At 43.4% G+C, this 27,036-nt stretch overlaps 1 protein-coding gene across 1 annotated transcript in view; it reads left to right on the top strand.

Annotated features, from left to right (window-relative positions):
* Positions 1-27,036, top strand: part of ITGA9 (integrin subunit alpha 9) — a 250,926-nt gene that overhangs the window by 137,684 nt on the left and 86,206 nt on the right. Inside the window, exons 16-18 of the mRNA XM_081165107.1 lie at positions 9,185-9,334; positions 14,035-14,111; positions 26,403-26,553. Of these exons, the coding sequence (XP_081021233.1) occupies positions 9,185-9,334; positions 14,035-14,111; positions 26,403-26,553 (378 nt within the window). The remainder of the gene's footprint in view (positions 1-9,184; positions 9,335-14,034; positions 14,112-26,402; positions 26,554-27,036) is intronic.

Genomic DNA, 27,036 nt, shown 5'->3' with positions numbered 1-27,036 from the left:
TTGCCTTCTCAATCCGGCCCGCGGACAGCCCGGGAATCAGCGTGTTTTTACATGAGTAGAATGTGTGCTTTTATTTAAAATGCATCTCTGGGTTATTTGTGGGGCATAGGAATTCGTTCATTTTTTTTCCTTTCAAAATATAGTCCGGCCCCCTGCAAGGTCTGAGGGACAGTGGACCGGCCCACAGCTGAAAAAGTTTTCTGACCCCTGATCTGAGGTCTTTGGTATTTATTCCTACATCTTTTCTCCATGTGCAGTATGACATGTGAGAGTCACTGCGTGGCTCAAAAAGGGGTGAGAAATGCAGCTCTGCTTTAAGTTCTCGTCGCAAATTCATAACAGATTCCTTTGAACCTATGCAATGATTGGCATGGAGAAGACGTCAACAATGACAAGCGTATATGCAAGTTCAAAGGGATTGTCTTTGATGCTTTGGAAATTGCCCTTGTAATTGAGTTAGGTATTTTTTAAAAGGAAAGAAAAGAAAGGAAAAAGAAAGAAAGAAAGAAAGAAAGAAAGAAAGAAAGAAAGGAAGGAAGGCAGTTCATTACCCACTGTTTATATATTTGGGGGGAATGAAAGGCTGCAGTACAAACAACCTCTAATTTTAAAAGATTGCCCTGGGAGAGTGTAACACACATCAAAATATTGGGCATACCTCCCCCTTCTTGCTGGCTTTCTGAAATGCAGTCAAATACACTGTCTTACCCTATATTTATACATTGGCCTCTGGCTGATAATTAAGAGTGGAATTATTTGACATCCCAGCCAAGATTGTTTTCTTCTGGGAGTCATGTAGTGGTGATTAGGCATAGTGATTGATTTAGCCTCTCAAATAGCAGTTTGGGGGCGAAAATACTGCATGCGCTTTCTTAGTTAACTTCCCACCCTTCAAAGTTATGAATGTGTCATGGATATGGATATGGATGGGATGTCACTATAGCACAAGATGCCTACAAGTTGTTTGGTTCAAAGATTCTTGTCTTATGCAAAGTCACTCCTGTTAGCTCCCACCTTCCTGCTAAACATCTAGATGGAAGGACCCCAAAGCCTTTTCAATCTGTGTTGATATTGTTACCCTTCCTTCCCATAATAGGGGTTATACCTTATATTATTTATCTGCTTTGCATGGTAGAATTTCCTGGGTCCAGAATACATAGTGCAGTGCCCATGCACATAATTTGTGGCTTACAGTGGTGCCCCGCAAGACGAATGCCTCGCAAGACAGAAAACTCGCTAGACGAAAGGGTTTTCCGTTTTTGAGCTGCTTCACAAGACGAATTTCCCTATGGGCTTGCTTCGCAAGACGAAAACGTCTTGCAAGTTTGTTTCCTTTTTCTTAACACCGTTAATACAGTTGCGACTTGACTTCGAGGAGCAACTCATAGAACGCAGTGTACATAGTAGCCTTTTTTGAGGTTTTTAAAGACTTTGGTGATTTTTGAAGCTTTTCCAAAGCTTCTTTTGCAGCCATTTGGTAAGTTAAGCTTTTAAAACTTTTTTTGGGGGGGTTGGATTTTGGGTTGGGGTGTTTGGAATTCAAGGACTTGGTGTTGGGAAGGGGTTTGCAAGAATCTGGAAGCTTGTGGTTTTTTTTCTGCATTTTTATGATTTTCTGTGACCCTTGGGCCACTCTGCTGTTTTTTTTAAAAAAATCTGGATTTGAATTTCTGTGTGCTGGGTGGCTGGGGGAACAGTTGGGGAGGGGTTTGCAAGAATCTGGAAGCTTGTGGTTTTTTTTCTGCATTTTTATGATTTTCTGTGACCATTGGGCCACTCTGCTTTTTAAAAAAAAAATTCTGGATTTGAATTTCTGTGTGCTGGGTGGCTGGGGGAACAGCTGTTTTTTAAAAAAAATTCTGGGTTTGAATTTTGAAATGCTCTTTACAGTATGTGTGACTTTAAAGAGCACTTAATAAACTCTTGTTGTACCAAATTTGGCTTTGTTTGGACTTTTTTTGACCATAGGAACGCATTAATTGATTTTCAATGCATTCCTATGGGAAATTGTGCTTCGCAAGACGAAAAATTCGCTAGACGAAAAAAATCGCGGAATGAATTAATTTCGTCTTGCGAGGCACCACTGTATTTTCTTTGCAATATATGCAGTGACAAGACATATGATATAATGCAGGCTCCATAAAGATGCTTCTAAAGTGATTCAGAATGAAATAGCAACAGGAGGGGTTTGCTGGGAGCCTGAGGAATCAACATGACTTCCCATAATATGGGGACATTATGGACGAGATTGTCTTCATTGTTCCACTTTTCCTCTAGTATAGCCAGCCCATATTCAGGTTTATGGTGCATTGCATAGACTGCTGGACTAGGGAAACCAGAATGCAAATCTCAGCTCGGCTCACCGGGCAAAACTGATCATGAATGTAATAGGATAACTCTTTCTATGGCATTCTGGCTTAGATGAGCAGTGATATACATGAAAATTAAACATGGGTGCTGTTAGCTTATCTCTCTCTCCTCTCTGTGTGTGTGTGTATATATATGTGTGTGTGTGTGTAATATATATATCTGTTGTGTATCTGCCTGTTTAATATAAGGCAAGATATGAATGAGCCTTTTGGCCACACACACAGCCTCATAGGCTGCATATACACTATGCATCTGAAGCATACAACATTCACCAAAGATGTAGTCTGTTAAGGGTGTTGGGTACCTGTTAAGGGTGTGAGCAGTAAATGCAGCCGTAGTTTCTCCCCTTATGCTAGCAAACTAGGAAGTCTTCCATTAACAATAGTTTCTCATTTCATCTAAATCAGGAAACTATAATTTAACAGCTTCCAAATAAGTCGTGAATATTTAATATGCTGGTTTAACCATAGTTTCTCAGTTTGGACAAAACAAGGAAACCATAGCTAATCATTCTTGTCTAGACAAGCCTACCCAGATGCTTAGAAAGTTTAGGGACTGTAATTTTAATCTGTTTTAGTATTTTGACTTTTATATGTTTAAAAGTATGGTTATGGATTTTTCTTGATTTTACTGTTCTATCTTTTGTAAGCCACTTTGCAGGGTGTTTTTTTTTATTAAAAAAACAACAACCAATCAAGAGGCGTATAAATTTTATGAAATAAAATAATAAATAATGAAAGACTTCCTGGTTTGTTTCCTTCCACCGTGAAAGGGTTTCATGTGCTGCTAAAAGGCTTGTTCATTTCTTGGCACATTAAGCAAACAGGATTGCTTGAAACCTCATTACTATTGTGGAGTTATATGCGCTTAAGAACTGGCTTTAGTAGCCTTTGAAGGGGCTCTAAATTCTACCAAATTTAGTAGGACTTAAACAGCTGCTTAGATTCTGCTGAAATGAATGGGGGCCCCTTGTACAAAAAACTACAAATAATTCCCCCACCCCCTGCCATCCGTGCTTTCTGGATTGCACTCACTGTTTGTAGTGTCCAAAATGTAAATGCAGCAATTGCTTTGGGCTGGAAAATAACATACATACAACATATGCAGAAGCCCTTAGGCTTTAATGACCATTTATGGTATATGCTGTCTACATCTGATCAAAGAATCAGGGAGTTGGAAGTTCAGCTGCAACGAACCACCAAAAAGAGATTGATCCCAAGAACAATTATTCAGCCTCTTTGAGCTAAGTGCCATTTTCATTGCATTAGAACTGGCTGCGTATTGCCTTATTGAATCTGCCAGTCCTCTGGAAAGTCTGTAATCTGTAAGGAGATCACTTGAAAGAGCTGAACATGTGCTGTAATGAATGGCTGGTGTAGAATCTGCACTCGGAAGCTTTAATTAAAGACAAGCGGCTGTATGAAATCTATTTCCCTAGGGCTTTCTGGAGGGAAGCGTCCACACATGCGATTAATCTAGCTTCTGCTTGCCACAGCTTTCATCAAAAGACGTGAAGCAGAACGGCACCCAGCAAAAGCTCACTTTAGAAGTTGCTGGAATTTAAAAGACAGATTTAGAATCATAGAATCATAGAATCATAGAATCATAGAGTTGGAAGAGACCACAAGGGCCATCGAGTCCAACCCCCTGCCAAGCAGGAAACACCATCAGAGCACTCCTGACATATGGTTGACAAGCCTCTGCTTAAAGACCTCCAAAGTAGGAGACTCCACCACACTCCTTGGCAGCAAATTCCACTGTCGAACAGCTCTTACTGTCAGGAAGTTCTTCCTAATGTTTAGGTGGAATCTTCTTTCTTGTAGTTTGGATCCATTGCTCCGTGTCCGCTTCTCTGGAGCAGCAGCAAACAACCTTTCTCCCTCCTCTATATGACATCCTTTTATATATTTGAACATGGCTATCATATCACCCCTTAACCTCCTCTTCTCCAGGCTAAACATGCCCAGCTCCCTTAGCCGTTCCTCATAAGGCATCGTTTCCAGGCCTTTGACCATTTTGGTTGCCCTCCTCTGGACACGTTCCAGTTTGTCAGTGTCCTTCTTGAATTGTGGTGCCCAGAACTGGACACAGTACTCCAGGTGAGGTCTGACCAGAGCAGAATACAGTGGCACTATTACTTCCCTTGATCTAGATGCTATACTCCTATTGATGAGGCCCAGAATTGCATTGGCTTTTTTAGCTGCCGCGTCACACTGTTGGCTCATGTCAAGTTTGTGGTCAACCAAGACTCCTAGATCCTTTTCACATGTACTGCTCTCAAGCCAGGTGTCACCCATCTTGTATTTGTGCCTCTCATTTTTTTTGCCCAAGTGCAATACTTTACATTTCTCCCTGTTAAAATTCATCTTGTTTGTTTTGGCCCAGTTCTCTAATCTGTCAAGGTCGTTTTGAAGTGTGATCCTGTCCTCTGGAATCTTTAGGATTCCTGGTACCCCACCCCACCCAAAATGTATATCAACAGCACTGATAACCTACTTAGTCCTAGTGCAATGCAAAGTGCTGATTTTGACATATAAAGCCCATAATGGCTTGGGCCAGGTTAGTTGAAGGACTCTTTATAACCCTGCCAGAGAACTAAGATCTTCCACAGGAGCCCTTCTCACTGCCTCTGGAGGTACTTGTAAGGTGACAACACAGAATCGGGCCTTTTCTGCAGTGGCCCTTTGACTCTGGAGATCCTTCCTGAAGTATATTCATATGGCTCTCTCCCTGCTTGTGTTTTGGGCAGTGAAAATTCTTTTTTTTTTTAAAAAAAAGGCCAGTTTTTTGGAGCCTGTCTAGCTTTATTGGTGCCTGTGTTTTCAGCTTATGTTGTCTATCATGCCTTGGTTTTGTTTTTCTTGTATACTGTTTTCATGACCCATAGAGAATAAGAGTGGGATCTAAATCCTTTTCATATAAATAAATAAACATGAGGAAAGGATCGGGTGGGGGGGGGGCTCTTTAGAAGTCATTAAGAAACTCTGAAGTGTTAGTCTTAGACTGAGGGTACCTTGCAAGTCGCATGGCCCCAGCCCCCTCAATTATGGGGGCAAGGCAGTGTGCGTGGTACCTTGGTTGGCTGACTGGCTTTTGTGTTCCTCGCGCAATAGGTCAGCTGTTTAACAGCAGCTGTGGCATTAAGCTTTTACCATCCATAGCAGTGCTGATTCTCACTGGGGCACACTACCCTCACCCCCAAATTAAAATTGCTGGAATCCTTCATTCTGACACTCAGCTATGTTTTGTTGTGTTTAGTCGTTTAGTCATGTCTGACTCTTCGTGACCCCATGGACCAGAGCATGCCAGGCACTCCTGTCTTCCACTCCCTCCCGCAGTTTGGTCAAACTCATGCTGGTAGCTTTGAGAACACTGTCCAACCATTTCGTCCTCCATCTTTCCCAACATCAGGGTCTTTTCCAGGGAGTCTTCTCTTTTCATGAGGTGGCCAAAGTATTGGAGCCTCACCTTCACGACCTGTCCTTCCAGTGAGCACTCAGGGCTGATTTCCTTCAGAATGGAGAGGTTTGATCTTCTTGAAGTCCATGGGACTCTCAAGAGTCTCCTCCAGCACCATAATTCAAAAGCATCAATTCTTCGGCAATCAGCCTTCTTTATGGTCCAGCTCTCACTTCCATACATCACTACTGGGAAAACCATAGCTTTCACTATACGGACCTTTGTTGGCAAGGTGATGTCTCTGCTTTTTAAGATGCTGTCTAGGTTTGTCATTGCTTCTCTCCCAAGAAACAAGCATCTTTTAATTTCATGACTGCTGTCACCATCTGCAGTGATCATGGAGCCCAAGAAAGTAAAATCTCTCATTGCCTCCATTTCTTGCCCCAAATTAAAATTGCTGGAATCCTTCATTCTGACACTCAGCTATGTTTACTTAATTATGCAGGACATCTATCCCAAACCTCACCTGGTGCAGGTTCTTCAGTGCAGGATTCTCGAGTAACAAGTTACGCTACCCACCCAAAGCAAGTCAGTGTTCTGATCTGGAGGCAGCCTTCTCTAAGCGGGCAATTTTCCATGGTAAATTGCTGCTCTGGGCTTGTCTCTTTTCAGCCACTCTCCACGGATGTGGGTGGTAATTTGGGAATGATTGAATGATCCAATTATATCCTCTATAGAGACATGGCAGGATGACTTGTCCCTCTGTGCAGGGTCTGATAGAAGGGAGGCAAGGCGATGGCAATTAACCACTCAAAAGGTTTGGCCAGTAGCCTTCTCTTTCCTAGATATTTTGGGCTCGTAGGAGAATTTTTTTCATTTTAAGCCATGTATTTCTCATGGGATACTGGGGGGCTGTTTGGGATTTCCTCAGCTACGTGATGGACCTATAAGAAAATCGCTTAACCTCACCGCCAGTTTATTGATTCAGACACTTGTATACTGGAATCTCAGTGAGAAACAAATGGACAGTAGTTGCAATGAAAACCAAAACTGCAAATAGGAGAATTCCTGTTCAGGGTGCCAGCCAGCTCTGGCCGCTTCCAGGATACTGTAAGTAACTGTGAAGGGCTGAAGCGAGCCATTCTATAGCACACTTCCTCAGTTTTCCACTTTTCTTTTCCAATTGAAATTCAGTATTTGTGGCTCCTGCCCATAGTTAGTCCTCAGTCCTTATCAAGCTGTTTTTCACCTTGTCTTAGGGTTTTTTAAAACAGGTTTTTTAAAAGACTTCTGCAGATTTCAAACTTTCTCCACGTATGCTGGTGGCCCTCTCTTGCTTCTTAGACGACCTGTTTTGCCTCTCTCACCTGCGTTCACTCACTCACCTGAGTTCATTGTTAATGGAATGATTGTAAATAATAATAATAATAATAATAATAATAATAATAATAATAATAATTTATCATTTATACCCCGCCCATCTGGCTGGGCTTCCCCAGCCACTCTGGGCGGCTTCCAAAAAATATTAAAATACTATAATATATCAGACATTAAAAGCATCCCTAAACAGGGCTGCCTTCAGATGTCTTCTAAAAGTCTGGTAGTTGTTGTTCTCTTTGACATCTGGTGGGAGGGTGTTCCACAGGGAAGGCGCCACTACCAAGAAGGCCCTCTGCCTGGTTCCCTGTAACTTGGCTTCTCGCAGTGAGGGAACCGCCAGAAGGCCCTCGGTGCTGGACCTCAGTGTCCGGGTAGAACGATGGGGGTGGAGAAGCTCCTTCAGTTATTCAGTGCTCTAATAAGCAGGTGGCAAAGTGGGCTTCTTTTTATGCATTCCTTCTGAGCTACTGTTCTCAGAAGGTTGCAGTTGAGGACTAAGATTTGGCTTAAATTGTTATTTTTGTGTGTGCATGTGTGTGTTTCATAATCCTACCTTTTCCCTCATAACGAGCACTGTCTTTATTGTCTACTGAAAGCTCTGCAAACCCCTTGTGGGTGGGTGCAACCCAATATCTGCTTCTGTTTTTCTTTTCGCAATATGTCGTTCCACTTCATCTACAACCGGTGGCGGAAGATAAAGAGAACCAGGACTTGGATGCTACAAAGGGCATGCTTAATTGCTTGTTATTCTTTGTTCCCTAGCAAATGTTAGGATAATGCACTAACTGCAGGCAATGAGCATAACAGGTTGCCTGGTGGAGCTGCCAGCTACTCTTCCAATTGTTATTTTTAATTTAATAAGCTCTTGGCATGCCAAGCCACATCTTACACTTCCCAAATGCTTTATGTAGCTCACAACTCCCAAAACTCCACCACACCGAGTTGCTTTGAACAAATGATGACAGCAAGTTCTTCCCTCAAAGTATCCCTATCTGCTTTTGGCCAGTAGGTGCCATTCCGTAGCTTCACTCTGATAGAAACTGAAGTGAGTTTAGGAGTCTAATTTGTGTGTAAATACTCTGAGGGTTGATTCATACCTCACTTACATTAGCGCATTAATACGCAGGTCTGCTGCAGAAAGAAATGTTTTACTGATCCCAGGCCAACCCAGACAATTTGCAGTCTGAAGTGAAGGGCAGGATCTGCCCATAGCTGTCAACCTTCCTTTTTTTGTGGGAAATTCCCTTATTCCAGCACCATTTCCCGCTGCTATCCCGGATTGTTAGATATCCCGTAGACTGTCCCCGGGACAGGTGAGGCTGCTGATCCCTTATTTTTGAGGCTGCTGATCCCTTATTTTTGAGGCTGCTGATCCCTTATTTTCAAATCTGAAAATTGACAGCTATGGATCTGCCCCAGCCGCCCCACAATTCCCTTGGACTGGTGATTGTGTGGAGACAATTCCACTGGACTGGTGACAATTCCACTGGAATGGTGACAGAACAGGATCCTTCATCTCACCTGTGTTCCAACAGAGGGCAAATAACAAGGAGGTCTCAAAAGAAATAGCTGGAGCGTTTCCATTGCGGCACCACCCAAATTCCCTTGCATTATCATAGGAGAATAATCAATTTATTCTTCTCAGCTCCATCTCTGAATCTATCATTTGACTGGTAGATTACAATGCAATACATTATTCTGCTAAAATGCCTTCCCCAATGCCTCACACATTTGTGTATGAATGTGTGTTTATGTTTGAAAGAACAAATCCTTCCGAAGCGTAACTATGAGTAGAGATGCTGGGTTGCTTAACCATCGTTCTGCAACCCCATATTTCTGACTGGAATTTGAAGATACCATCTTTTCGTTGTTGGGTGGAGCAGGTGGACTGGGGAAGGAAGTGGATGAGTGGATGAGAAGGAAAGGAAGAAGAAGGCGAAGCTACGTTGCTTCTGGTATTCACTGAGCTTGCAGTGGCATCCCAGTCTATGCTTTGATTCATACAACACTCTTTTTGTATAATTTAATCTTACAGAGAAGGGTCAAAGATGTGATATCACCAATTGTATTTGAAGCTGCGTATGATCTTGGAGACCATATCACGGCAAAGGAGGAAAAGGAATTGCCTTCACTCAAGCCTGTTCTTCGATGGAAGAGAGGGCAGAAGATGGCTCAGAGAAACCAGGTGAGGTACCAGATGATCTTCCTGTTAAAAATGGATAAATAACAGCACCAGGAGAATCTAGGACGGAAAGAACTGCTGTTCCCTTCTTTGCACTCAAGCTCATGTTTACTGTTAAATAGTGGGTAGGCATAGCAGACGACGCAGCGATTTCTCCAAAGCAGCTCTTTATTTGTAAGCTGGAACAGAACTGAACAGCAAACAGCTCAGCCAGCCAGCTTTTATAGGCAGCCAGCTGTCAACATTGTAGCAACAACAACCCAGGGTTTTCCACCTAAAGTACCATATTTTTCACTTTATAAGAAGCACCAGACCACAAGACGCACCTAGTTTTTGGAGGAGGAAAACAAGAAAAAAAATATTCTGAATTTCAGAAGCCAGAACAGCAAGAGGGATCGCTGTGCAGTGAAAGCAGCAATCCCTCTTTCTGTTCTGGCTTCTGGGATAGCTGCGCAGCCTGCATTCGCCCCATAAGACGCACACACATTTCCCCTTACTTTTTAGGAGGGAAAAAGTGAGTCTTATAGAGCAAAAAAAATACGGTAACTGATGTGGACCTGAGTGAAAACTATATACACAATACTCCTGGTGGCCAGGGTGAGAACTTGCGATACATAACATTTACCATGCCAAGTAACACCAGATTTAGAAAGGAGATTATTGCAATCATGGATTTATTGAGGGACAGGCAGTCTGAGAGCTTGCATTCAGTCTTTCTGAGCACTGTACAATGTTTCTAGTCTTTACTGCTGCATAAGTGTGATTGCACAAATACCTCCCCCTGCCCCATAACTTGTATTTGTTTTTATTCACCACCACATATTACACACTATTTTTTTTAAAAAAAAGAAGCCTTCAAGCAGATGATCAGAATGAACTATGATGAATAAGACGCTGGGTATTCACTTGCTGCCTATTCAGAAGAGTGGTCTCCCATCTGTATTCCAAATTTCATATTGTTAAAAATAGCGGCTTCCAACTGGTACAAGTAAATGAATCTTAACTGAATACCGCTTTTGCCAGAGGGCAGAAGTGTGTGAGCGTTTCCTGAGGAATGTGGCTGCTGTCACTGGGCAGTTTTTCTTACAGCCTGTAATTTTGTAAACCAAAGTCAAATGAAATAACATTAAACATGTTGGGGGGAGGGGAATTGTAAGGTTTTAGACTTGGTATGGTGTTTGTTGTTTTGCTCCACAAAAACTATGGATTGGGGATGTTATTATTATTTTTTGCATTTAGGTATTACCTAATGCAAGGTGCCTCTAGGCAAAACTGCACACACAACACTGCGAGGAACAATTTCCTGAAACACATTAATCAACATCGATGACAACATTCCCACTTAAACAGAGGACTAAACACAAAATCCCCATTCAGAATATTAACATTACTGGCTGAGAAAGATGGCACTCTAAAGCACAAAAAAACTGCTACTGCTGCAGCTAAATCTGTTAAGATATGAGGAGTATGAGGAGAAGGCAAATCTGTATGAGGAGAAGGCAAATCTTCATCCGGCATCCAAAGGGTTGTAAAGCGAGCACCATGCAAGCGTCCCTGAGGAGAGCATTCTAAAGGGAGGGGGCCAACACTGAGAAGTCCCGCTCTTTTCTTGCTACCACCTGAATTTGAGCAAGAGGGAACTCCACAGATGCCCTTAAGGTCCAAGTAGGCTTGTTGAAAGCCTAGTCTAGTGTGGAATCAATTTAGGGTTGTGCCTTCCATTCGGCAGATAATAATAATAATAATAATAATAATAATAATAATAATAATACAGTGGTATCTCGGGTTAAGTACTTAATTCGTTCTGGAGGTCCGTACTTAACCTGAAACTGTTCTTAACTTGAAGCACCACTTTAGCTAATGGGGCCTCCTGCTGCTGCCACGCTGCCAGAGGACGATTTCTGTTCTCATCCTGAAGCAAAGTTCTTAACCTGAAGCACTATTTCTGGGTTAGCGGAGTCTGTAACCTGAAGCGTATGTAACCTGAAGCGTATGTAACCCGAGGTACCACTGTAATTTATTATTTGTACCCCACCCATCTGGCTGGGCTTCCCCAGCCACTCTCGGCGGCTTCCGACAAAGATTAAAAATACATTAAAATGTCACACATTAAAAACTTGTAGGTGGAAGCCTCAGTCTGATGGTTTTGAGTGTCATGAAAAAACGCCACATGGTTATTTGTTTTATTATTGCTGTAGTTTTACTGTCAGGGAGGTGAACTTGTGGGATGCGTCTTCCAGGCCAGACCCTGGTTACGACTCGGCTGCTCCTTATCATATAGAGAGCTTCCTAAGCCAGCACCGCGTCAGGTTTGAGGATGGTGAGAAAACTCTCCACACAATAGGGAGAAGTCCCACAGCAACCAAAGGTTACAGCACACTGTGGAAACTCTCTATGAGGAAGTGGCTGGGGAGCAGATAGGACGCTTTGTAGACCAGCCCTGATATCATCCAGGATGGCAACAGAGGAATTTCACGAGGGGTAGGGAAGGCAGTGAACAGTTTCACAAGCATAGCATTGTTCATTATCCTTCTGAACATCTGCGACATGTAGGAGTAAAATTATTTGATGCTGAGAATGTACTCTGATGTTGGGTAGAGCAGAGAAGTTGTCAGGGTTACTCCCAATATGTCCAAGATACAGATATTGCCTTTATTACAGGAAACTGCTTTCTCCTACCCCTCCCTTTTGGTCTAATTGAATATAATGGTCCCCTCCCCCATATTTTGGTTGAGTGGAATCCCTAATGCATCCAGACCCACCCACATATACTTGCCTGGCTTCTGATGTTGGAATTCAGTGGTCAGAGTGAACCCAAAGTTGGCAGTGAATGGACCCTTCCCATGCCAGGAAATCTAAACATGATCCCACCCAGCTTTCGAATACAATTGGCTTGAACTGGACTTTCAAATGGTCTGTCCTTTAATGAATCAGGCCTGCATGCGGGAGGGAAAGCCAGACTGATAGGCTTGGAAGTAATTTAGTCATGACTTGAACAAGAAAGCGTCTAGAAGCATTTCTGACTTTGAAAGGTCTGCAGTTAATTAACTTGAGCAACAAAACCGTACAGAACGGCCATTGCCTTTATGCTAAATGTGACTTGTGTATTTGCAAAACCATTCACTTATGCTGACTGGGGCAGCGACTTTGGGTTTCTCCTTTGTAACAGAGGTCATGTGATTGGCAGGTGGGTTGCTCCACCCACCTATCAAACAAGTCCCTTGCACAGCACTTCCCAAGGGTCCAACAAGCTGAACATCTAGGCAAAATGCAGAGCACAGAACTGGCAAAGTTGCTTTCTGCAGGGATCAACTGTGCAATTTAGTTCCCTGTGGGAACTCAGCAGCATGGCAAACCAACAGAGTCAAACTCAGTGCCCATCAACTGCTTTCTGCAGGTTCAGCTGTATGGCCACGTTCCTGTAGCCAAGTCAAGTGTTTATAAATGAGATGTATGAAGTACTTATGCTCCTTTTCAGTGCTTTTTTTCCTGGCATTACTCAACGGTACACAATACCAGCACCTCCCCCCCTTCAAATATTGTGGTCACTTCCATGTCTATGATTCTACTGCTTCCTGGAGCTTTTGGTGGGTGTGGAAGAAGGGAAAAAGGAAAAATGTGGGGCAGAAGGGGCCTCTCTGAGCCTGTGTGTACGTGACAGGGCAGGCGGCTGTGTCTGGTCAAGTGGCAGACATTTTGGGGGGGTGCCGCAGTGTACCCCCTGTGAAAAGGGTGGTGGATTCAGAAGGCAGATCGCCATGAACCTGGTGAACACAGGCAACTTTTTTACAGGGGAAAAAGGCATTGCTCCTTTTATGATTTATCATTTATCTCGCGGCAGCCTGGTTTGGCGGCTCAGGGCTTTGTGCCTGGGTTGCCCCTTATCTGCTACCCAATACTGACCCTTCGCCCCATGAAATGGAACATTTTCCTGGCAGGTCAGGGAATTTTACAGCTGTTCCTGTTCACCTCTTGCAAGAGCACGCCTGCTTTGTTTAATAGAAGGATTCCTTCTTCTACATTTATAGCTCCTGAGGAATTTGCCCCCATTTACTTCACCTGCTATGACTCTCGATGGAAGTACTCTGCCAGTTATTTTGTCTTCTTGTAACCCGTGTCTGTAGTTAAATCCCGGAAAGTGTTCAGGAATGTTAATTACTTGTCAGTGAGATGAAATCAGGTGCTTGCATTGGGATTCATGGGATGTGTTCTGTTAGACGTGCTTTGCAAACAGCCAAGAGTCTGAGCATGTGCAGTAAAAATCAATTGGTTCTTTGCCATCACTAGATGCAAGGAAAACTTCCTTATCAAGGAAAGGTGAAGAGTGTCATGTGTAATGCTTTGCATTTGATAAGTTCCAAAGAGATGCTTTTTATTTATAACTTCCTTTATTAGCCTTAATTTTTAAGGTTTCAAATCTCCAAACTCTCTTCCAGACCATGTGTTAAGACTGATTCAAACTATCATTTGCTTTTTAACTTGGTTATGTCAGCACAACTTGACAATGGCTCATAAGTGGTGTTCCGTGGACCCCAGAGAGTCCATGTAACCCTCGCAGAGGGTCCCTGGCACCATTCACACAACAAAATCTACCATAGCAATATCTAATTTTTAAAAAGTAGATCCCACAGCATATCAAACAGAGATTATTTGGTCTTCTTATTTCCCCCTTCCCAGTAACGTTATTTTCTTAATTCTCATAGACTGTTTTTGAGAGGAATTGTCAGTCAGATGACTGTGCCGCTGATCTTAACCTTCAGGGGAAACTATTCCTATCCAGGTGAGTGCCACTTTTAAATGCTTGATTCATTTTTTGGGGGGGAAATGCTGGTTTAAACTGTCAGGACCTATATAATTATGTTTACATGCATAGAGGACACTCTATATTCAGAAAACTCTAGAACTAAACTTTTTAATTCCTCCTTTCCCCAACTTTTTGTTTGCAGGATATTTCATACTGTTGGTTCAATCCCACCCCATGCTTATTTTATATGTATATATGAATTATTTGTGTGCAGCCTTTAATTTCAAAGAAATGCCAAGGCACTTTATGTTGCTTTATTGATGCTTCTCAGACGTTTCACGTGCTTGGGTATGATTTCTGGGTATGATTGGGTATGATTTCGCCATTTGTCTCCCCTCCTCTTAGTTGAATGTAGTTACTGATACATTTCTGCAACTGTGCCAGCCACGTTGCCCAAACCTGTGTGCATTTGATCACAGGTCTGTCAGCAGCTGTCAGCTGTCAGGGAAGAGAGGAGTGGTGTCTGGGGCCATGTTCAGAATATAAGAATAGCAAAAAGGCAGAGGCACAAAATGGGTTTGCCTGCGTGGCACTGCATACGTGAAAAGGGATATGGGCAGCAGGCGGAAAGAGCCCCTCTTGGTTATTAAAAAATAAAGCGGGCAGCAGAGGAAAATGGACAGGTGCCACCCCTGGAGCAGAATGGGCAGGCGGCTTCTAGCAGCGCAGCTGGAGAGTAAATCCTCCCTGAAGGACTATATAAATGGAATAGCACTCCATGCGGTGCCATGAGAAGGAGTGCAGCTTGACCAGGAGTGTTAATAGAAAAAGCAGAGCGGCTGGGCTCCTCGCATGGCTTCTGCATTCCCTGTGGGGGAGAGACCGGAACAAGACTTGCGCATGGTCTGTGTGTTGGTTTATGAAGACAGGGGGAGTGCAAGTGATCTTTGGATGGGAGACGAACTTGTTATTGATGGTTATTGATGGGAGAACTTCAAAAGCGGTTTTTCTTCCTCCAACGTATTTCAGCTACCTAAACTTTGCCTGCTCTTGTCATTAAAGCCAGAGTGAGTTTTATTTCCCAGCATATTCCTCTGCCCCACCCCCCCGCAAATGCCGACATTTGCCTTGAAGGCCAATTGGCACCAAGTATTCAGAGACCCTTTCAGAATCTATCTTCCAGCTGTCATTCATTTGCAATCCCTCCGTACCATGCCAAGCTTTTCTCATTTTTCATCGCTGCAAATAATGTGCATTGGGGGTGGAGGGTGGAGCGGAACGCCGAATCCCAAAATGGAAATGGGAGGACTTAATTGCGGTGCAGGATTTCCTTCCCAGTTAGTGTCAGATTCACAAGATGCCATTCCTTTGTTGTTTCTCGTAATAATTATAGTGCTAGCGTTTCTGGAGTCCAAGTATATAAAGTGTGTGGATATCTATAAATATGGGTTGAGCCCAATCCAATGTCTTTGGATGGATCTGGGCAAGAGAGGTTAATTTGCTATAACCACTTAACTCGGAGTAAACAGCCATAAACTCAGTGCTGCTTTCTTCTGAGTAAGCATGCATAGGATTCTTCTGTTAAATTAGGGGCACTGTGCTAATCCACCAGCTCCTGTTTCTAATGCAGATAATTGGTGTCTCAGGGATGGAGCCAATTAGTCTGGACTTTGGTTACTTCTGCCAATTCTGGCCAGTGAATTGTGTTTGATAGTGAGATGCATGGACTTGACAGTGGACAGGAGTGGATTGCAGATGAAGATGCCCATCCAGCTGTGTATGTCTGTCAGCGCTGCATTATTTCAAAGAATTCTTGAGTGTAATTGATTACATATTCCCATCCTACAACCAGACACATCCAACTACCCGTATCTGCAGAAGATAAATGGGCAAATCTTAATATTTTAATTTTTTTTGTCACAGTCTGTTTTGGGGGAAGGTGAAGGTATCTTTACATTTTAAATATGTATATTTTGCCTTCATGCCTGACACAACAAAAGAAAATCAATGCATGGTAAATTTGATTTTTTTCTAAATAAACGTTAAAAACATTTATACCCTACCTTTCAGCAGAACAACGAAAACTTAAAAGGTAGCTGAGAAATATAAAATGAATATCCTAGAAACAATCGTATTAGTAAGCTAGTTCATTAGGATTAGTGCTGCAACCAAGTGAGAGAAATTGTAATTGATCATCATCAGATTTTTAGTTAATTAATTTATTGATTAATTTGTGTTAAGATTAGAGCTGCAGCCTAGTTAAAGGAATTGTAGTTGATTAATCAGCAGATTTTTAGCTGATTAATCAATTGATTAAATTTGCACAAGTTTACAATTCATAAAAATGCAATCTTTCTCTCTCTAAAAAATTAAAATATTGAGTGTTATTTGGCAGATGAGTTTGCACATTATTTCCCTGTTGTGGGGAAAATGCCAGCTGACTCCAGTAGCCTCATTTAAATATATATTGTTTGGGATTGCCTTAACAGTTGTGGAGGAGTTGCCGTTTATTCCCATGCCAATATGTGCCACTCATTTGCCTTTCTGTAGAACTGAGAACCACCCCAATGTCCATTTTTACTGTGTAAAAAAATCCACCCACCTGCTAAAAACTTGTACCATTATTAATAATGCTAAGGTGGAAAATTCATTCTTGATGTTGTTTGATTGGTGCAAAACTGGCTCCAGGTTTGATGGGGTATTGGGCATAGTGCCTTCTGGTGGGATCCCTCTTTCACTGATAGGCCCCACCAGGTAGTAGCTACAGAAACTCGCCAAGCAGAGATGCCAACTTGAATAAAATATTGGGGGATGGGGAGTCCCACGCTGCATCATTGATCCCAAGATGCAGCGCACACACACCATTTGAATGGCAATGCCTATCAACTGGGGGTGGGGTGGCACCCTCAAATATTTTATGGGTGCTTCTGGTGGTGAAGGAACCTTGGTCCTTAGGAGTTGGCTCCTATGGCTCCTGTAGGGCCAGATTTAGGTTTGATGAGGCCATAGGCTACTGAAGGTACTGCAGCCCTTTAAACGTCCAGCTCTCCTTTGTGAACAACAAATTGTCACTGGTTTTTGTGTTGAATATATGCTATGTGGTAATTTATGGACCTAATAGGTATCTAGAGCCATTTGCACATGCAGGATGTAGGCACCCTATATATAGAAATGAGCAAACCAGTGATATTTTAGGGAGCAGGCTAGCAGGCGGGGCCCATTACTTACATCATTAGGAGCCTACACAACACAAAACACTGTTGCTGTATGTAGGTTTTATTTTATTTGTTTTTTATCTTATATTTTGGAAATGTACAGTGGTACCTCGGGATGCGAACGGGATCCGTTCTGGAGCCCTGTTCACATCCTGAATAGAACCTAAGCCGCGACAGCGAGTCTGCGCATGCGTGGGTCACATTTCGCTGCTTCCGCACATGTGCGTGACGTCATTTTGACTGCGCATGTGCGAGCGGCAAAACACGGAAGTAACGCACTCTGTTACTTCCGGGTTGCCGCGGAGCACAACCTGAAAATATTTATCCTGAAGCATATTTATCCCAAGGTATGACTGTACATCCATTTTTTTCCTTTAATTTTTTTTGGGGGCCCTCAAGAGAGTGGGGCCCTAAGCTATAGCTTTTTTAGCTTATATGTAAATCCGGCCCTGATCTCCAAGGATGGCTGGGTGTAGCCATTTTCATTTCCCACAGTGCCCCAGCATGCTTGAGCTAGTTTCACTCCAGGGCACTGAAGGAAATTAAAATGATGTCCATTAGTTCCTGCTGTTGGGGATCTGGGTCAAGTATCGCTCCTGATCCTGAGCTACTGGGTGCTCCGGCAGCTGCTGCAAGATGCCAGGAGCTGACTCTGGACCTGGTAGACGGGATAGTGTGGGACTTTGCTCAAAAAGCGTGGTCCATTTTTGAACTGGGTCCAACCCCCTTAAGTTGTGTCGGATTTTTAAATGGGTTTCATTTTCCACCAGCCTGATTCCTTCCTTGAGGGGTGGAAATCCTTACCCTGGGGAGGGAGAAACAGGTGGGAGAGACCTCTTGATTTTCATACAAGAAAGGCCCTGCAAGGCTTTTCCTTAATGGAGTATTGGTTTTGCCTGAGGTGCGTGCCTGGGGCTTTTTAGTTTTCTAAGTAAAGTATGCAGGAAATTATAATCTGTGCCTATAAACCATTTTTTTCAGGTATTGGTGTGTGTGGAGAGACCATTTCTGAATTGAGATGGGTAGGTTTTGCCCATCTCCACCCAGAAACAAAACTCACAACCCATTCAGATGCCCATAGGAGGAAAAGGAAATGATAAATAAGTTAAAGCTGTTCACCACTCCAGCAGAGATGGCAATCTTGGAATACAAGCTCATAAACTTTACTGTTGGTTGCAATAAAGAATTTGTTGCACAGTAGCATGCGATTTATGTCAAGAAAAGCTATACCCAAGCCAGATATTTTTAGCCAAGAAATGTATAAGCGCAAAAGAAAAATTCTCCAACAGCAGTTCTGCCATTTCAGCTCACCAGGTGACCTTTAAGAATCCCAATTTCAAATTTCATATAAGTTGACTGTATGCAAGGTTAGTAAAGCTTATGCAGATGCTTAAAATCAAATCTACTGAGTCAGATTTATATTACAAAAAGCCAAACACAACTGTGCATTTATGGTGTTCTGGCTTTCATCACAAATTTTCAGCCTGTGCAATATCAAATGGGCCTGGATTTACTGTTTCTGGAGTTTAAATGCTCTCTTTGGCAAACCTTATATTGCAGGGACAGTATGGCAGTTATGCATGTACTAGGAATTGTACCATCTTCCCCAGGGCCCATTCATTTTATAGCCTTGAGCCATGCCACCAAATGGTTGAATTATTACCATATGTGATGAACAATGCAGAATGTGATCTATCAAAAAGTGTGTTCCTCGAGAGGCAGAAAATAGGTGGCAGACTTGCTACAATTTCTTTTGTGTGCAAGCACAATTTTAGCCATAAAACGCTTAATGAACTAATTTTTGCAGCCTGCTCAGGGCTACAAAAATGTAGAAGGCTTATCAAGCATTTTGCAACCCCCAGTACTAGTCAAGCACAATTATGTTTGGCTTGCTGCTTCATAAGTCGTGCAAGCTTTCCCTGGGATCAGGTTGGATTTAGAATAGCAGCAAAATCCTGGAGCATTTAAATGAACCGAACTCCTCCACCAACAGCTCTCTTCTTTGCCAGTTTACCTCCTACTTGCACTTTTCCAAACCTACCGAAACTTAGAAGTTTTGGAGCGGGGAGAGAAAACCTATAACTCATATTTCTTAAAATCTTATTCTCAGGGAGTGCTCAAAGAGATTTCCCACTACTCTTTCAAAGCTAATGTTCGTGAAACGCTTTGACCATTCTTAACTGTCTTGTGGCTGCTGTTAAGACTGTCTCTTGTCCTGAAAATTTCTCCTTAAGCAAGCAACAGCTACGAGTCCGGTCAGCAGCACTATTTATTTGCAAACATAATACAAAAAGATGCACAGGAGCCAATATGGTATCAAGAATGTCCACATGTGGGACTGAAAACACGAAGGAGCAATGTGATGACAACAGTTTTACAGTTAACAGGCACTTCTGAGACCCTGTTCTTTGAGTGCTTTGCAGTTACTGTTTTAAAATCAAATTTATTTGCTCCCCAAAGTTGAATTCTGTCACCAGCATTAAGCATGTGAGTTTTCAGGGTCCTCCCTTTTAACTTTTCTGGTCAACTTAACTCCCTTACCCATGGATTCTACAGCTGCTTATATTTTATCACACATTGTTGACATATTGTCATTCATATCCTTTGCAACTGCGAGGCCTAGGAGCTGGCATTTTTAAAGGTGAAAGCTGAGAATCAAAAGAAGCTAAAGATTTGTGTGATGCCGATATCATATGTTTCTACGACCTTAGATTTATTTTTATTTAAAGTCTATAGCAGAGTAAAGAAATCTGAAACCACTTAATCCATTTTGTTATGCCAGTAGAGGTATTGAAATGTTATTGGAAGTTACAAGGAATGTTAGAATATATCTCATGGGATGAATGCTGCCAGGCTTTCTTGCACTAACAACTTATACATATATTACATTAGTCTGTCTCATCATCATCATCATCATCATCATCACCAAACCTTTATTGGCATCACTTACAAACATTCAGAATAAATAGGCCAGTGCTATCTTGTCGCCATTTCAATGATACAGTCATTTGCCAAAGGGAAGAAAAGGAGGTGAGCACTCTATTTCACCTCTATGGGTCTCCAGCAAGGTCCTGTAGTGTATTTCGGCGGCAAAAAATCAAATAGAGGAACTTAGCTACTTAGTCTGTCTTAATACAGTGGTGCCTCGCAAGACGAAAAGAATCCGTTCTGTGATTCTCTTCGTCTAGCGGTTTTTTCGTCTTGTGAAGCAAGCCCATTGACGGATTAGCGCTATTAGCACTATTAGCGGCTTTTAGCGGCTTATCGGCTTATCGGATCAGCTGATAAGTGGCTTAGCAGCTTAGAAAAAGGGGGAGGAAATGGGGAAAAACCTGCAGGAACTCGCAAGACATTTTCGTCTTGTGAAGCAAGCCCATAGGAGATTCGTTTTGCGAAGCACCTCCAAAACGGAAAACTCTTTCGTCTAGCGAGTTTTCCGTCTTGCGAGGCATTCGTCTTGCGGGGCACCACTGTACACATTTGAAGTACATCTTCCATTGAACTTCTGCCTGATAAACAGTTCGGGTTGTTGGAACCACCCAGTGAACTGCTACAGAAATTACTACAAATGATACGAATCAAAGCCACAGAAAACCCCACAAGGAAATCCTGCTGTGCAGAAAGCAAATGAGTTGGTGTCGCCTGTTTTTTTGGTTTCTTTTCTTTGGGTGACAAGTCTCCCAGACGAAAAGAAGGAGGGGAAGGGAAAACGCTTTGAAATATACAGCTATATATGAATGCTCTTAATTAGCATGGAGACAAACCAGAGTGGGTTTTTCTTAGATTTCTAGTTGCAGATTAGAGAGAGAGAGAGAGAGAACGAACGAACGCATTCTGTTTTGAGATAGCTAAAGAGTCATGTAACAAAATGTATCTTGTAGGCATAATGCACATAACTGAAGGAGATAGCTATTAGGAATGGATAATCCGGTGTCCATTGGCAGCTAGTCTTTTCACTTGCCAAGGCAATTCTCTTGATGACAGCTGATCTGTGATAGGTCTTGCACACCACCAATTTAGTTATCAAGGGTGTGGCCACATTCCACTGACTTAATGGGAAGTTTTTCTTTCAAGTTAACGGCAAAAGTCCATTAACAAGAATTGAGCCAGATGACACCCTAAACGATTATTGTGGCCTTGTAAATAAGCCCTAGGCAGAAACTGCCGTAGCATATTATATTTTACAGTTTTTAACCTTACAGTTGACTAGCAGTAGTGGATTTTGTTTCGTTTCTTAAGAAAGAAGAGATCCACATTATAGTTGAACTGAACCAGAGGACAGAATTTCTCGATTATTATTGTTCCCTTTGAAAGTCTGCCCTCTCTGCATTTTTGTGGGGCTGTTAAAAGGATGTTGTGGGGTGAGGGAATGAGTTCTTGTTACCTGGACAAGCAAGGAACAAAGAGGAGAGGCACTTTGATTCCCATAAAAAACACGAGAGAAAGCCCCCAAAGAAGTCAGTATTGAGATCAGCCCCTGAGGAAGAAAATAATCCATTCTGATCACAGGTTTGTTCCATCTCCATTCACGCTGCTTTGTCCTGTTACATGCTTTTTAATGCAAAATTGCTTGTGAAGGGTGGGCCACTTCTGATTCCAGTCAAAACCAGTTCCCCCAGCCCTGATTTAACTTATTGGTTATACTGGAGCACTAATAACAGCTACCAGAAGTGTTCCAGTTACTGGGTGTTCTTGAGTGCACGCTAATTCATGTTGATTCGCCATGTTATTTATATGTAGAGATTTTGTGTACTTCTGCAGTCATCTGCTTAAGTTTTGCCCTGGATAAACCAAAGAATCTGCAGACGACAAATTTCCTTGCCTTTCCCCTGTGCTATTATATAACTTGATTTTGTAAGCACAGATTTTATCACTGTTTTGGAATATAAGCCCCACTGGAATGCTTTGACAGTCAAATTCTTGAGCGAAACCTCTTCTAAGCAGAGATAATCTAGACAATATTCACATGTGCGCAGAGCAATCCAGACTTAAAATAAGTCTGGCTAAGGAGTTCAGTGGCCATGGAAACCAGCCTCCCCCCTTGATAGGAACTAGGCTGCCCACATAAATGCTAATCAGTTAATAAAATAAAACCGATATCCCTCTTTCATTTACTGTTTTGCTTACATCTTCAATTCCTTAAGTGTGTGTGCCTGTCTGTTTGTCTGTGTCCCAATGAAGCCTGGGTCATGTTGTTTCTTGAACAATGCAGTTCAACCAACACATTTTGATGGTGGCAGCGCTTCCTGTTTAATGAACTGCAGATGCTAAAGCAGGATGGCACCACATTGGCAGTGCAGTTCATACATCACTGCAGGCAATCCATACCCAATGACATCATGCAAACAGGGCTCAGGAATTCCCTTGCCAATGGAGAGATTCTTTTTCTTAATCCAGTTCTTACTGAAAGTGTACCTGATTCATTCCAGATGTCCTGAGATTTAATGACTCAGGAAACTGCTGTCTTGAAAGGAAGGCCTAAACTCAGTCTCCTGTTGCTGTTGTGATGGGGATTAGAAATCCTCTGTCAGACTCAAACCAATGAGGTTTTCAATAAAGTACCCTAAAGCTATGAATCTGATGGCAGTTCCTTCAGTTCAGACATTTAGTTCGTGCTTTCCAAAGAATCCCACTTCCCCCCTCTGCTCAAGGGTGGAATACATGCTGTTCTTAATGACTACTTAAAACATTTCCCTATTTTTCGTATATTTTACTCTACGAGATAACCAGCAGCTGCAGATAGTGACCTGTGATCCTTATTCATTGTTAACTTGGTGAAAAATTATGTGCTTCCCTGTATTCCCTGTATGTATGGCAATCAATAGTTTATTGTATATATAGTTCAAATGCTTTTAAACCGGAATAAAAAAATTTAAAGTCAGGGGTAGCCCCCTCCCCCTGATGCTGTTGAACTGCAGATCCCATCATCCTGAGCTAGCAGGTTGGGAGTTGATGGGAGTTATAGTCTTGCAATCTTTGGGGAGCACCATGGCTACAACCTCAGGGTCTTCTGGGTCAAACTCTTATGCATCTGTAGCAGTGCATTCCATACTCAGAAAGGCATTGTCCTTGCAGTACAAACCGGTCAGAACCATTGCACATGTTCTATTTACTGCCCATTTTATGCAAAAATCCACGTTAAATATTTAAACGCCATGCTGAAAGAAAGGTTGAATTGCCCCGACTTCTTCAGGGTTTCCTGTGTACTGAACGGTCATAGGTGCGACATTACGGAGAATGTAGCAACATTTCTGAGAGATGCCATTAAACTACGTCGCTGCAAGACTTGAAAGGCACTTTTTAACCTGATTATGTTTCCTCTTAAAGTATCTCCTTTTATGAACAGGCGCCAGTTTTATGTTTTGATTTATGTACTTTTGTATCCTCTGCCTGCCAAGGAAGGAGATTGATTGACATGTGGTGGGGCTGGCGCTTACTTTGATGGGGCTGGGCTGGCAGTGAGGTTGGGGGTGTGCGGCTGCAGCGGTGGGAGAACTGGATTAGTGGTGGTGCACTACTGCAGCCCAGCATCAATGCCAATGTCACAAGGATGAATCTGTGGCTCTTCCTCACCACATGTGCCACTACTGATGCTCATGTAATATAAACATGAGGGATGCATTTCCAATAGCTGTGTTACTATCAGTAGCCTTGGAATCAATTTTTGATGGAAGGACTACAGTGGTGCTCCGCAAGACGAATGCCTCGCAAGACGGAAAACTCGCTAGATGAAACGAATCTCCTATGGGCTTGCTTCGCAAGACGAAAATGTCTTGCGAGTTCCTGCGGGTTTTTCCCCTCCCCCCTTTTTCTAAGCCGCTAAGCCGCTTATCAGCTGATCCGATAAGCTGATAAGCCGCTAAAAGCCGCTAAAAGCCGCTAATAGTGCTAATCCGCTAAGCCGTCAATGGGCTTGCTTCGCAAGATGAAAAAACCGCTAGACGAAGAGAATCACAGAACGGATTATTTTCGTCTTGCGAGGCACCACTGTACATCTGTTCTATAAATGAATGAATGAAATGTTAAAACCCACCAAAAGCACCAAGAGGGTGATTTGGAGTGTGCTTAACCCTTTCGCTTCTGCACTTCAATTATCCTCCATTATGCTTCCATGCATGAGGTTCCATGTATTTGGACAGGCGGCATGTAGCCATGTCTTCAGTCAGAATATATATATATTTTTATAGTGGTGAATTTGAGCTATAAACACCCTTTGACAAAGGCACTCAAGACAGGGTGGCCCTCCCCTCCCCACCCCACACACCCAGTCTGGTCAGTTCTGTTCTTCTGGGATCAGTCTAACGCATCCTTTATCAACCGTGAGTCCCCAGATGTGTTTGGACTACAACTCCCATCATCGCTGATTGCTGGCCCTTCTCAGCAGGGATGATGGGAGCAGGGGCAAACGAAGGCTAACTGACACCCGGGGCGGGGCAAACCACCAGCTGTGCATGCGTTTCGTTGCTACGTACAAGGCATGCGTGGCGTTGCTACATACGACACATTCGGGGTCAGTCCTGGGTCAAGAGTCTGGAAGCAGTTCACAAAGAACGAAGCGGGGTCCGAAGCAGGAAGCCGGGCGGCGTCGGGAACTCTGGAAGAACAGGTCTGGGTGCGGGCAGAAGCAGGTATCCAATGATGTTGCTCCCTCAACCTGGGACCGGGCTGACTGGCCTTTATCTTCTCTGAGGCCAGGGGCGGCCCCGGCCCCCAGGTGACCCGCCTCTCCTGGCCTTAAGGCGAGCACTTCTCCTGGGAGAACCCAGTTCCCTCCGCCTCTCTGCCCTGAGCCTCTGCAACTCAGGAGAGGCTGGAGGGTTACTGGACCCAGGGGGAGACTCACCTTCCCCTGACAAGGCTGGGAGAGGCGCACCTGTAGGCGATGTGTCCTCAATCACCTCCGGAGCCAGAGTGGGTTCACCTGGTACCTGCTCCTGAGGATCCTTCACAGGTGCAGGCACTTCAGAATCAAGGCCCTGCCCCAGCTCAGCCGGCCCTGGAGGCGGGGACTCCTGTGCAGGCTGGGATTCCTCCAGTTCAGCCTCTGAATCAGATTCCCAGGCCATCACACATCGCTATGTAGGGCGCATGTGTGGCGTCGCTACATACAGTGCATGCGTGTGACACCGCGCATGCGTTGTACATAGCAAGTTTGCTGTTGGCGCCATTCAGGCACCATATGGACCGTGGCGGGATCCTCTGCTCACGGCTGCAGCTGCGAACGGAGGATTCTCCACATGTGGCTGCAGTGGCGCAATGGCTGCCCACACCGCCGCACCCGGGGGCAGCGGGATGAGCACCCCATGGGGTGCCTTCTTGTCTGGACATGGCACCCCGGGCGGACCGCCCCCGCCTCCCTTTGAGAGGCCACTGGATGGGAGTTGTATTCCAACTACACCTGGGGATCCAAGGTTGAGAAAATCGGGCTCAAATGCCGATTTAAAGGACTGCAAAGAAGGCGTCATCTGCAAGCACTCACTTTTGCCTACCGTGACCTCTCTGCAAGAGGTCCAGCAGTTAATCAACGTGCGCTTCCAGTTACTGCTTTTTGCTCCTACAGACTCCACGATAATCCCAGATATTCTTGGCCTCCTTATGATTGACCCAGTCAAGCAAGCTGCTGCTGCTGTAGAGGATGCAGTGATGTGAAATGGCATTTCATGTCTACAATGGCTTACGTTGCTTTATTGACAACATATGTATTCTATTCTCTCTCTTTTGCTTTCTTTCTTGCAGTTGCAGTGTTTTTAGGTTAATGTTCAGTTTGTATGCAATACTATCCAACCCTCTTCCTCAAGTGAGCTCAATGTGGTGCACATGGGGCCAATCCATTTTTCTCATTCATTTCAGTGCACAGTAACGGCAGCAAGCACTGATGGTGGGTGAAATATGATCTCTGATTTGCATTGTGGTCTCAAGTAATGCTTTTGGCCTGGCCACACAGTGACTGACTAGGAGGTGAGCAAGACACCTCATTCTTGTCTCCCTGTAACAGGAGAACTCCTTTGGCTTGCGTTTTTTTTAAAGTGAGATGTCACGTTTCTCTACTGTGAATTGAGAAAAGATGGGAATGAGTAGCAAAGGGTTAACCTGTTGTCGTTTCTGTTCACAGCGTGGATGATAGGGCTCCCTATCTGGCTTTGGGAGCCGTGAAGAACGTTTCCCTGAACATCACCATCTCCAACATTGGGGACGATGCGTATGACACGAACGTTGCCTTCAACTTCTCCAGAGAGCTCTTCTTCATCAAAATGTGGCAAAAAGTAGGAATAACCGGTCAGCCTTGGGGACAGGCAATGCTGTATTTTTGTTAATCTGAAGTCATGAGCTTGGACTTCAAGATAAACTATGGAAGTAAATGGAAGGAAAGTTTCTCATTTCATCCTACACCCCGCAATCACCTCTGACCGCCACCTTCATGGAAAGAAGGTTTTCTGTTCTCTTCTCTCACAACAGCTCCCCACACCCTGTCCCATATTCCTCAGTAGGGTCTTCCTGAACCACCAGAGAGGTTTTTTTTTTTGGGGGGGGTTCAGGCTTTTTGAGGGTTCCTCAAGGAGAGGAAGAGAAGGAACTTTCCTTTTGTTAACTTCTATCAGTTAATTTATTTTAGGTTTCAGACCATGGAGATTAGCGGAGTTTTAACTGCTTTCATTTGTCCTAGGGGTGTAAAATCAAGGGAGCTTGGCTCTCCTATTTATCTTTATTAAGCTATTTTACAAATAAAAGCTTCTGTGCAGAAGAAG

Source organism: Podarcis bocagei (assembly GCF_964188305.1).
Source record: "Podarcis bocagei genome assembly, chromosome: 12".
NCBI lineage: Eukaryota > Metazoa > Chordata > Lepidosauria > Squamata > Lacertidae > Podarcis > Podarcis bocagei.
The sequence above is the reverse complement of the archived record's forward strand: the minus strand, read 5'-3'. Positions and strand labels throughout refer to the sequence as shown.